General features: G+C 40.4%; 1 protein-coding gene across 6 annotated transcripts in view; it reads left to right on the top strand.

Moving 5' to 3' along the window:
* The window catches only part of sorcs3a (sortilin related VPS10 domain containing receptor 3a), an 82,816-nt gene that overhangs the window by 56,468 nt on the left and 13,937 nt on the right, over window positions 1-12,411 (top strand). For all 6 annotated transcript variants that reach the window (XR_013326569.1, XR_013326568.1, XR_013326567.1 and 3 more), the window contains 7 exons: window positions 3,945-4,018; window positions 4,674-4,738; window positions 4,889-5,007; window positions 7,284-7,373; window positions 7,891-8,070; window positions 10,285-10,431; window positions 10,798-10,900. Coding sequence is in view for 1 of the 6 variants with exons in the window: in XM_077718175.1 (XP_077574301.1) it covers window positions 3,945-4,018; window positions 4,674-4,738; window positions 4,889-5,007; window positions 7,284-7,373; window positions 7,891-8,070; window positions 10,285-10,431; window positions 10,798-10,900 (778 nt within the window). In the remaining 5 variants the exon portion in view is untranslated. The remainder of the gene's footprint in view (window positions 1-3,944; window positions 4,019-4,673; window positions 4,739-4,888; window positions 5,008-7,283; window positions 7,374-7,890; window positions 8,071-10,284; window positions 10,432-10,797; window positions 10,901-12,411) is intronic.

The raw sequence follows: 12,411 nt of genomic DNA, 5'->3' as shown, positions 1-12,411 counted from the left end.
TCAGCTCTGGCACCCTTTGTGACCCTTTTGAGGGTAAGCTGTTCATAAAATGAATGATTTTTACATTAAACAGCTCATTAGTATTTCTGTAACGTATCCTATGTGAAATAATTCAATGCGCTCTGTTCACTGTCCACACGTAAATCGCATAACAATAAATTGAAAGTCAAACTAAAGTACAGCTGCCTTACAAAGAAATGGTCCTGTCACAAAGAGCAAACTTAAATCCGGCAAAAGAATTCGTGTAGAGTGTGGGCTTTGCACAAAACGGAGACACATTTGGCAAATCAAAGCGAAATCCGAGCGACAGTTGGGCCGAGGCCACGCAGCCCGATTCGGGATTTGCTATTTGCATCATCATTTTGACACATTGAAAGCAAAAGGGGGGCAAAAAAAAAGACAGCTGAAGATTGCTCCGGCGACACTCATTTCCATTTTCATGTCATCTTCAAAATGGCCTCCATCCACCAAATCCTCAGGATAGTTTGAAAAATATGTTCTCCGTCTAATAGATTGACACGGACGTTATTGCTCTCTAATTGGCCCCTCACCTTCCCTTCATTCGCTTAATTTGGGTGTCAAATTCACTTTTCTTGGTGGGCCGCATTCAGTCCAACTCGATTTTATGTGGACCTGTTTGTTTTTACCCCAGAAATTTAACTTATTTACTAGAATTCTTGTGTGTGGCTCCCGTTTTTTTAGCTAGGTCTACAATGTCTTGTGTGTCTGTGTCTTGCTACGTCCTAAACGCTGGTTTTCAGAATGTAAATAACTAGAATTTTGTTGTTTTTGTTGCTGTTTTTGATTTTGGTGATGCTCTCTGGCAGCATGTGGCTTGTAATTTAAATCTAAAATCAAAACCCATGAAGTGAGACATCATATTTCAGTTTTCTGTCCTAAAATAAGGAGTAAAAAAACAGGTTAGTTCCGCCCGTGGGCACAATTGCATATTTTTAGGAGTATAAATTAGTATTGGCCATTAAGAAGACTCTTCTGGGTTTTTGGAGGCGTTGACTTGTTGATTTATGTTGGATTCTGAAAATGAAGTGGAAATTGTTGCTGCCAAGTCAAGGAATCGTGTCAACAGTCTAAGGTGGAACAAAACTAATTGCTCTTCCTCTTCCAAAATGATTGATGCACAAAAACTTGAGCCAAATACACAAGTAGCTTTTTCCTTAAGCTTATGCGCACTTTTCTATTTCGAAAAACTAGTCATTTTTACTCAACAAAAGGAAAATATGAAACTTGTGTTTGTCCCAATATAATAATATATTATGAAGGAATATTTCTGTCCCGCCAATGCATTAAAATGTCTTTCTTTGGAGTCGCCAAATGTCATCGCGTCCAGTCAAAAACCACAAAAGCAATCAACTTGAGGACGGATAAAAGGAATGTAAAAATATAAGCGATAAAACGACAACAACAGCAATAACAACTACTCACTACAAACACTTTACCTTTGTCTTATCTACCAGAATCCCTGAAGTCTTAGCCACGCCCCTCCTTGGCCTATACATACGTTTCCCAGTCTAATAGTATTGGTGACACGATTATTTGCTATCAGACATTCGGCGTGTATATTATTAGTGTTTGAAGACAATTAACATGAGTTGGATGGCCATTGTCTTTGTGGGCTCAAGGTCAGTGACGATCTGGATGCTGTCTTTCAATTGAAGCCCATTAAAAGTACAGCGAGGAGGCGCGTCTGCTTCGCTTCAGTGGAGCGCGCAGCCCAGACGTCGCAGACAGGGACGAGGATGGCGCCCGCCGAAGGTTCTGGCCATCTGGAAGAGCGCTGAGCTGAGAAATGCACTACGGCTACGGCTCTGGCGGCTCACAAGCCTTTTTCAATCCAACTTGATCTCGCAGCCAAAACGGGACAAAATTAAGGAAGACGTTATTTGTTCTTCCGTTAACGTAGCCTTGTCGGAGTTTAGGTGCGGAAGATTATTTGTTTCAATTGTTCCACCTGGTAAAACGTGACTGTTTTTCTCAAGTCTGTCCTCCAGGATTTGTCGTCTGGCTAGCATCGTCACTTTAAGATCATATGAGGGGATCTTTCATTGAGAATGTTATCACTTACCACTGTATTGACCCGAATATAAGACGACGCCCACTCTTTTTTTTAAGAATCAAGTTTGAAAAACTCTTTTTGAACCCCAAATTCAATTTTTATACCGCAAATTATGACAATACATCTAAAAGAAATGATTAGAACCAAATACTTTGGAGAAAAAGGATGTTATTTTGTCTCATACAAATCATTCAAAAACTCACATTTGTAAATGCATAGCTTCTGGTTTTTAAAATGTAAATACACCAAATCGACTTTGATGAAACAACAAAATGGCAATCCCGCAATAACCATGAAAGTTTTCAGCTTTCAAGATATCTGGTTCCATCTAGCATAGCATTATAATGTCTTGACCCCGAATGTAAGACGACCAACACTTTTCAGTCTCATTTCAATGCGGCCCAATCTGGTATTTGCAGTCAGTAGCCCCGTTAGCCTTTTGAAGAAACACTCCTCAAGTCTGAAGCGTTAATAGCCCGCCGTAAAAACACATTTTAAGTGATACAATTTGATCCTATTCCAATTTTCCGGCCCGTCAACAACGGACAATGAACTCTGCACCGGCCTTTTTTACCTCCCAAGTTTTCCAACACAATCGCATTATCGTCTAGCGCTTCGCCACAAAATAGAACGTAGCGGCGTCCGGTAGCATTGAGCACAACTGAAAGCCCACGGGAGGCCTCAGATGAATAAATAAAAAGTATATATCCCTGTCGCAAATTGGTTCCATTTTTAGTCGGTGTGTCTGTTTTCATCCGTTTCCATTGTGTAACTTTGACTAACGACGTGAGCTCAATAAATGCGCGTCTTGTTTACGAGACGGCCGTGGCGGTGGCGGCGGCCATGGCAGCTGTTCTTCCACTTGCAACAAGAAGACGGAGCTGCATTTTCACACATGACAAGTTGCCTTTCAAGTCTTTTATCTTTGCCGCCTTTACATTTGGAAGCGGCTTCCGGGTGTCATTAGGAAGCGCCGCCATCCACGCCCATCTTTATTTGCTCACCCAATTTAAAGGAAGACAAGCGTACGCTAACTTGAGACGTTTTTTTTTTTAACATGGCGTCACACATCAGTTGTTCTGAGTAATATTTTTGGAGCGCTTGTTAATTTGGCTCTGGTTTTCGGGTCGGAGTTTGCCTGTCGTTTCTTTCGCGGAGAAAGACAAGAGTCATAAGGCTCGAGTTATTTTCCAATTGTACCAAAAAATCCAGGCTGACTTGAAGGGAACTCTTAAAATAGAGGGTGCCATCTCAGTTGAGTCCTCACTGTGTGGACGTTTGCATATTCTCCCCGTTTTTAACGGTCTTTTGGTCGCCAATATTTTGGTGGCCGGTCTTTTTTTAATATCTAAATATCTACTGTTTTCAAAAGTCATTACATATTAAACAGTACTTAGATATTAAACAATACTTAGATATTAAACAGTACTTGGATATGAAACAGTACTTAGATGTTAAACAGTACTTAGATATTAAACTCTCTCTCATGACTACAATTTTGAGTACCGGGTTCTTTTTACATAAGGGATCTCCAAACCGGTCCTGGAGGGCCGCTTTGGGTGCAGATTTTTGTTCCAACTAGTCCAGCACAGTTACTTAAACCAATGAGATTTCTGCAGAAAATAATAAGCACCTGACTGCACTTTTCGGACACTAGATTGGTGAAAAGGTGTCCTTTTTATGGCTTGGAATGAAAACCCTTACTCACTGTGGCCCACAGTGGAATAGTTTGCCCACCCGTAGCGTAGACGAAACTATTCAGGAATAAACTGAGCATGACTGAAGGTTGTTTGATACCTGACATGATCTCCTCCCAGTTTTTAGGTCCATTTTTTTGGCTAACCTGGTCTTTTTATTCTGTCATCCACAGTTGTACAGCTCGTTAGATTTTGGACGAAAATGGCAGCTGGTCCACGAACACGTTACGCCTACCAGATTTTATTGGTGAGTTAACCCATTTTCTTCTCTTGGTATGCCGCCGATGCCTGCGCTTGTTTTCTTTGCGAGCGCGCAAGCGCTATTGATGGAGGTCTACGCGGAGCGTGCTTCGCTGCTAAAATTCTACACATTTCTTAGTGTTGATACAATCAGGCACTGATTAAGTTTCTCCTTCGGGGCGGGCACACTTTGCATTTGGTATCTGAAGGCTTGTTAACATAATATCTTGCACTCACACTCTTTGATTCGACAATGGCTTAATATGTCTCAAGTATCACGCTAGCTAAAAACTGGGAGGCTACCATGTTGCTTATATTATACACTTAACAAGGTTTTCAATTCAGAGTCTGGTGTCGAATATTTTCGCTACTACCATTATTATCGTGGGTATTATCAATATTAGTAGTATTTTTTTTGGTAGTAATATTAATACTTTGATTGAGCCACGACAAAACATCCAGCAAATCTATCAAAAAGTGGTCATTCTGTATCTTTTCCATGTAGAAGAAGAGCAACAAATTGCTATACATAACATGGATTTGGAGTTAATAAGTATGTTTTAGAAGAATGAAGTGAAATCTGAAAAATGGCCACATTGCAATGTTTGATTAATCATCGTCATCTGGTTTCAAGTATCCCATTAATGTACTCTCCTCTCCAGGTCTGTGTCAGGTCTGGACAAGGACTTAGATCTGGTCCACATGGAGGCCCAGAAGCCTGATGGAAGTGAGTGAGTTTCTGCTTAGCATGCGTTTGAACAAAGCACCCTGCAGACGGCCATCTCTTCTTCCCTCCCCACATTTGATAGCCTAGAATGCACCCTTGCGAGCTCATGACGGCAAAGGTCTAAGACATCTTTTGTTTTCTAATGCACAGGTGTGCAATACATCACCTGCAGAGTGCAGATGTGCACTGAAGCTAACAGGAACTACCCCTTTCCCGGATTCATTGATATCAGCTCCTTGGTGGTTCAAGATGACTACATATTCATACAGGTAGGACGTCAAAAGACTTTTGCATGCATAGTGTCTAATATTTTTTATGAATTTCTATAGGCCCTACTTTCAAAAAGATGGGAAATACGGAAAATGTATGCTAGATTCAAGTTTTGTTCCCTAATGGAGTAGTTGAGTTATATCCTCACCCATGCAATCCCAGTAGGCTGGGCGGGGCATCGGGGGGTGCTTAAGCTTAGGTTTAGGTGCTCTTTTATAGTGTTAAATTGAATAAATACCCATCAAAATGATGGATATGTAATGTTAGCGGATGTGGTTGTTGTCCAAAGAATTAATTCCGTATATTTTGGAATGGTAAAATATATATGTAGAATAGCAGATAAATAATAAACTAAAATTAAAATAATAAATACAATATATCTTAACCTCCAATTTGTTTTGTTTTTTTGCTCATTTGCAAAAATACTATTTCACTCTCCTCCCTTTTTTATAGTCTAGTTTGTTCATTTAATCATGATGAGTAAACAGGCCCATTTAAAATGCTAATGTGGTAAACTCAAAGAATCCCAGAGACAAGTCATTTCTTGCATATTCCTTTTTTTTTTTACTGCGTCACACGATGATTATGAACGGTGACAATCGGGGGAATAAGTTTGCATCACGCGCGTCTGTTTATCAGACAAAAGCCGTTAAAATGACGAGGCTTGTTTTGCTGTGATTCCTCAATTTTGCTTGCAAACTCGTTTCATTTTAAGCGTGGACGCTTTGTTGAGGAGCTAATGTGCTGTTATTGTACACTGACTGGTTCTGCCGCTGCTGGGGAATCAATCATAGCAATTCCTTTGAAAGTTCAAACTGCCTCTGGTTATCTGGCTATCGATCTCTTGCTCTTTCCGTTGATTGGATGGAGAAGTCATTCTTCAGCGTACCTCATCTTTCTGATTGGTCTCATGGCCAACAACTTTTTAAAGCTCTTTACTTCATAAAATACCATTGTATGTAAGCCTTCTTTTTCGGTAGACGTGGATTCTCATGACTTTTAAAGGTTTTCTGGCAAAACGCAGTCGTATTATGCCCAACATTGTCAATGGAGGACAAAGTGGCGGCCCGGGGGCTAAATGTGGCCCGCCTCATCATTTTGTGCGGCCCAAGGAAGTCAATGATGAGTGCCGAATTTCTGTTTTTTTTAAGGATCAAATTAAAATGATAGATATATATGTATATTCGATTTCCTGATTCCCCCCTTTTAAATCAATCATAGTCATTTTTTAATATTTTTTTTCTGTTTTTAGTTCAAAAATATTTTTGTAAAATCTAGATATATCAAAAAAAGCTCAAATAAACATTGTTTTAGCTCTATAAAAATTGAATATTCAGGGCTTTTAGTCCAGTTCTTTTAATTCATTTAGAAAGAAAAAAAACTTTATGTCCCAAAAGCGACTTTTTAGCTCCCGATCCAATCTGGTTTTTCTCAAGACATGTTCTGGCTGGTCCGGACTCTGCAAATTCCGCACTGGGAGAATCTTCGAAGTGTTCCGTTTTCCTCCACCAAGAATAATTGCGCTATTGATCGACCCAAGGCTTGATTACCACTTGTCCACTTTAGAATCCCAAAAGGGCCTCCTTCGCGAGTACGGACGTCGTCCCATGAATGCAAAAGCAAGTCATGGCACCAAATGGCTCCGTGTCATCTTAAACGAGCCCCCAACTCGACACCCCCCAAAAGAACAATTACAAAGACGACTGAGCAAAAGAGTGACGCACCAAGCGACTATTCAGTCTACACAAAACCAAATTTCAAGTAGAAAAGAAAGAACAAAAAAACGAATACAACATTGGAGCTGTCTCCTTAAAATCGATGCATTCAAGGACCCCGTACATTTGCATGCCGCACAGGTGTGAGCCGCTAGAAAAATAAAATCCCGTCTGGTGTTTTGGAGTTTTGCGGAGCGCTCGACACTAAGCTAGGATTAGCGGCACGCCGAAGCGGTGTCACGCGGCGATGCCTAATGCGGCTGTCGGATTGGTCGACAAAAAAGTATACGTTTACTTCAACGTTGAAGAGGTGCTTTAAGTTTCAGCGTTCAGCAGACAAGGCAATTTCAGATGGCGTAATGTTCGTTTTGTGCACGGTCAAAGTGCAAAGCAATTTGTTTTTTTCTGTCTAGTAAACTACAAATAGGCTACAATTAAAGAAAACTCAAAGGAAATTTAGCTCTCAATGCTTATGCTAGAATCCCTAGTTTAGCACATAATGGTTTAATCCGCAATTCGCCATTTTGTGTTTGTCTTCAACTTGGAATAATGTTTTTCAGGTGCCTACTTCAGGAAGAGCGAGTTATTACGTTTCCTACAAGAGAGACGTGTTCATCCAAATCAAACTTCCCAAATATTCCTTGCCAAAGGTAAGTTGGACTAAAAATTGCTTTACATTTAAGATTCTAAGTTTATTTGCTCAGAAAAGAATGACAAAGTGACTGAAATTTGGCTGCACTTACTATTTGTGGCTCCAGTTTTTGTTGCCTAGGTCTACAATGTCTTCTGTGTCTGTACTTGCTACTTCAACCAAGGATATTTCCCAAATACAGGATAAAATAAAGTTCTAATCTAAAAAAAACATCATAATAATTTTCATCAAGCAAAAAAAATGATAGTAAAATCCCATTTTAGTCACAGGTGACCTTAAACCCAGTACTTGCAATAAAACACAATAAATAAGAGTGGCAAATTTGCGTTATTTTTCCAACCAAAACTGGTACAAGTCGTACTTTGACATTGCATCAGTAACTGATACAATTTTGCTATTTATATAAGAATTCCCCGCACATCAACAACATGAGAATGTGAAGGCGCTTTTCCCCGTGGTCATCACTCCTCTTAATCTGTGCATCACCCCCCGGCCCCCCGTCCCCCTTTTTCTAGGATTTACACATTGTCAGCACGGATGAAAAGCAGGTATTTGCAGCGGTGCAAGAGTGGAACCAGAACGACACCTATAACCTCTACCTGTCTGACACCAGAGGCATCTACTTCACCTTGGCCATGGAAAATATCAAGACCACTAAAGGGGTCGGAGGGAACCAGATGTTGGATTTGTATGAGGTGAGCTCAACTCCCTCCTGGTGGAATTTCTCATTAATGCAAGCAAATTGGCCCTCCTCCTTCTTTCATCCACCTTCAATTCCAATGGGGAAATGCAAAGTATTTCCAGCAGACTAATTCACCTGAATGCAAGGATGCAAAATAGCGTGTATAGAAATTGAGCAGTCTGCGCTTATTCAATCCCTGGCAGCTTTTAGAGGCAAAAAGCCGTCTGTCTGGCTTTTCTATTTTTGACACTTTGAACAGCCGTGGGAAGACCCACTTGCAAATATTTGAAGGGGCTTCCAATGACTTTCAACCAATAAAGCGTATTTCGTGACCGGACGTTTGGTCGCCGGTCTTTTAGTTGCCGGACAAATGGTGACAGACTTTACTGTTCAAACCAGTTCTCAAAATTATATTCATGAGAGAGAGTTTAATATAACTAAATACTGTTTAATATTTAAGTACTGTTGAAAACAGTAGATATTTAGATATTAAACTCTCATGAATATAATTTTGAGAGCTGGTTTCAGTAGTACTTAGATATGAAACAGTACTTCGATATGAAACAATACTTAGATATTAAACCGTACTTAGATATTAAACAATACTTGGATATTAAACAATACTTGGATATTAAACAATACTTGGATATTAAACAATACTTGGATATTAAACAATACTTAAGATATTAAACAATACCTAAGATATTAAACAGTACTTAAGATATTAAACATTACTTAGATATTAAACTCTCTAATGAATATAATTTTGAGAGCTGCTTTCAACAGTAAACTCTTTGTCACCATTTCACCGGCGACCAAACGTTCGAGCACCAGCGCATTTTAGTTGGAACCGTTCGGTCTTCAACGCGCTCATAAAAATCAGGAAGCTCGGCCATCAAGGTTGCGATTCTAGCCGCGTTTGCCGCTCCGTAAAGCGCTGCTCGCTATTGCCATTGTCGTGTTGTCGGGGTCACAATTCGCCAGTCAGAGTCTCTCTGTATCGCATGGTCTTAGTCTTTAACTCTGTTTCCCCAATCATTCTGCTCACTGTCTCATAGTCTGAGAAAAAAAAAAGACCATTATCAAGACTTCGGTCTCTCCTATTTGTAAAGCAACGAGCACAAGATGGCCGCCTGGTATGCGGCGCCGACACGGTGGCCTTATCGCAGTGACCGACCGTGGAGGCAAAAATCCTCATTAGGCGCTCAGGCGTTCTTGTACGTCTCCGACAATGTCAAACAGGCCGAGCGAGCGAGCGAGCGCGCGCGTCCCTCTCCGGGGGCGTCGTGGTACACATGCCACTGAAAGCCCTCGCTATGGTAACCTTTGGGAATAGCTCCGTCCTTTCTTTCCTAAGACATGCTAAAGGTTATCTCCGAGCAACAACAAGCAGAAGAATTTCTTTTTCTGACGCCGACGGTCTATCTGCAGGCGTACGTTCACGCCATCCTGTCGCTAGGACGTCTCCTTCTCGCGAACGGGGTTGGCGTTTCCGACGTTGCGCTCGTAAAGACGACGTTATTGATAACGCGTCGCCTGGAAGAAGATATTTGAGGCGCTGCCAAAAATCATAGTCTATTTTACTGTGCAAATTGTTTAAAAAACATCTTCCTGCTAATTCACATGTGTCAAAGTGGTGGCACGGGGGCCAAATGTGGTCCGCCGCATCATTTTGTGTGGCCCGGGAAAGTCAATCATGAGTGGGAAATTTATGTTTTAGGATCAAATTAAAATGAAGATTATGTATATTATATTTACTGATTTCCCCCTTTTAAATCAATCATTGTCATTTTTTATCCATTTTTTCGGTGTTTTTATTTCAAAAAATCATTTTGTCAAATCTAAAAATATATTAAAAAAAGCTAAAATAAAAATTGTTTTAGACCTGTAAAAATACAGAATAGTTTTTCTGTGATTTTAGTTCAAAAATAATTTTGTAAAATCTAAAAATATGGAAATAAAAGAACATTGTTTTAGATTTATAAAAAACAGAATATTCAGGACTTTTAATCCATTTCTTTTAATCCATTTATTGAAAAAAAATCTAAATATTCTATCTAAAATGGTCCGTCCCACCTTAAATCAAGTTAATGTGGCCCGCATCTGATACCCTTGTGCTAATTGATGTTATTTTTGATTGTTGTGAGGGCGAATAGGACCGAGTCGTCAATGGCAACGGGTGAGACAAATGACAACTAAACTAAACTGAACTGTGTGGTTTTTGCAGGTGGAAGGCATCGGAGGCATGTTGATTGCTAACAAACGAGTGAACAACCAGGTCAAGACGCTGATCAGCTACAATAAAGGGCGAGACTGGCGACTCCTGCGAGCCCCCACGCGCGACCTCCACGGAAATGAAATTCACTGCGTTCTGGTGAGGCGCCGCCATCTTTGTGTTCAACACCTTTTCAAGAATGGCGGGGGCGTGCATCCGTGCGGGCGTTCGTGTGTCAAAACTTTGCAGTCCAAGGTCACAATGTGTGGACAAGTTTTCCAATGGCAGCTCTAACCAAACAGCAAATTGCTCACATTTTAGCTCACAAGTGGATTTTGTTCTCTAACACGATTGGGTTAAGAAATTGAATTTTTTGGTTGTCTTGGCGGGGGTCAGAAACCTGAAACATTGGTTTGAATTGAGATTTTATCCAAATTTGGGCTAATATGAGCTAGTGAAGTCATTGTTTCACATTAGAAATGATGTTGTGACCATTTTGTTTTTGTTGTTGTTTGTATTTTTTAGCCTTTCTGTTCACTCCATCTCCAACTCCAAACATCGGAGAACCCCTACTTGTCCGGGGCCATCTCCACAAAGAGCTCTGCACCCGGAATAATTGTGGCCACGGGTAAGAAAGTCAACATGCACTCTTATTTCACGCCATTCACCCAATCGTCAAATCTGGAAAAATAGACGGAATTCGTTCAGTTCAATTTCTGTCCACCTGGATACTAGATCATCTTTTACCCAATATTGTCTTCAAAAACATAAAGCTAACCATTTCTATAACTGCATTGTTATTTTTTTGGAGGTTTATTTGGGTTTTCAGTGCCTGTTTTAAAGCGCTTCTCATCTGTAGTGAAGTCAACTCATCCAATCAAAGCCAAAATTACAATTTTTGGTTTTTGAATTGGGCCAATAACTTTGATTTTACAGTAATTATTACGACACACGCTTTTTTTGAGGGTTGAGAAGCATTGGCTCAGCTGAAAGAACTCAAATGGCATGATTAGAATTGGGTGACTTTTCATCTACTTTGGCACTTTATTGGTTGGTATTGACTTACTTTGCTTTGCCTTTTAAAACGTCAGCTGGCGAGAAAAAAGAAAAAAAAGAAAGAGCAGGTTATGTTGCCTGAGAGCGCTCACGGGGGAAAACTTGCGCTCTTCTATTATTTACATCAAGTGAAAAACAGTTTACGGCTCGGAGAGTGGAACGTGAGCGGCGTTAGAAACACATCGAGAAGGAGAGGGATCCCAACTCGCCCTCTTTATTGACTCAAGTAAACAACAAACGGACCCACCAAAAAAAAAAACTCCCTTGCATCAACTTAGTGGGCCAAAGAGGCTTTTATGTGAACGCTTGAAAGCAATGTTGAAATCATTATTAGACCGTTTTTAATCTTTGTGTTGGCGGGTGAGCGGTTAGGGCGCCGGGCGAGCGGTTTTGGGGTTCTGGGTTCAAGACCAGGTGGGTCCTCACTGTGTGGAGTGCCATGTTCTTCCCGGGCTTGTCATTGTGGCTTTTCTCTGGGTTCACACATTTTCTCCCACTTCCAAAATATATGCTAGTTAGACTTGTAGAACACTCTAAATTGACCCTAACTATCAATTTGAGGATTAAAGGTTGTCCCAAGGCTTGTGTGGGTTTTCTCTGGGTAGTCCTGTTTCCTCCCACTTCCCCAAAACGTTCTAGCTAGGTTGGTTGAACTCTCTAAATTGCCGCTATCTATAAGTGTAAGGATTTATGGTTGTCCCTGGTCTTGTGTGGGTTTTTTCTGGGTATTCCATTTTCGTCCAACATCCCAAAAACATTCTGGCTAGGTTGGTGGAACACTCTAAATTGCCCTTAGCTATAACTGTGAGGATTTATTGTTGTCCTTGGGCTTTTGTGGGTTTTCTCTGTTGTTTTTTCGTGCCTTGCGATTGGTTGGCTATTCAGGGTTGCTCAAGTAGTTGTCTTATATAGGCTCCAGCACCCCCTGCAAACATTAGTGAAGATAAGCGGTTCAAGAAATGAATGGATATCTTGATATGTTTGAGGGTTTAGTTTAAAAAAAATACTTTCAAACTTGGATGAACTTATGGCAGATGTGGAAGTTTTTATTAGTGAGTTATTATTATTATATTTATGTAAGTT

The sequence above is a fragment of the Stigmatopora nigra genome, chromosome 6, assembly GCF_051989575.1.
Source record: "Stigmatopora nigra isolate UIUO_SnigA chromosome 6, RoL_Snig_1.1, whole genome shotgun sequence".
In the NCBI taxonomy this organism is placed as follows: domain Eukaryota; kingdom Metazoa; phylum Chordata; class Actinopteri; order Syngnathiformes; family Syngnathidae; genus Stigmatopora; species Stigmatopora nigra.
Note: the sequence above shows the minus strand (reverse complement) of the source record. Positions and strands in the feature narration are given on the sequence as shown.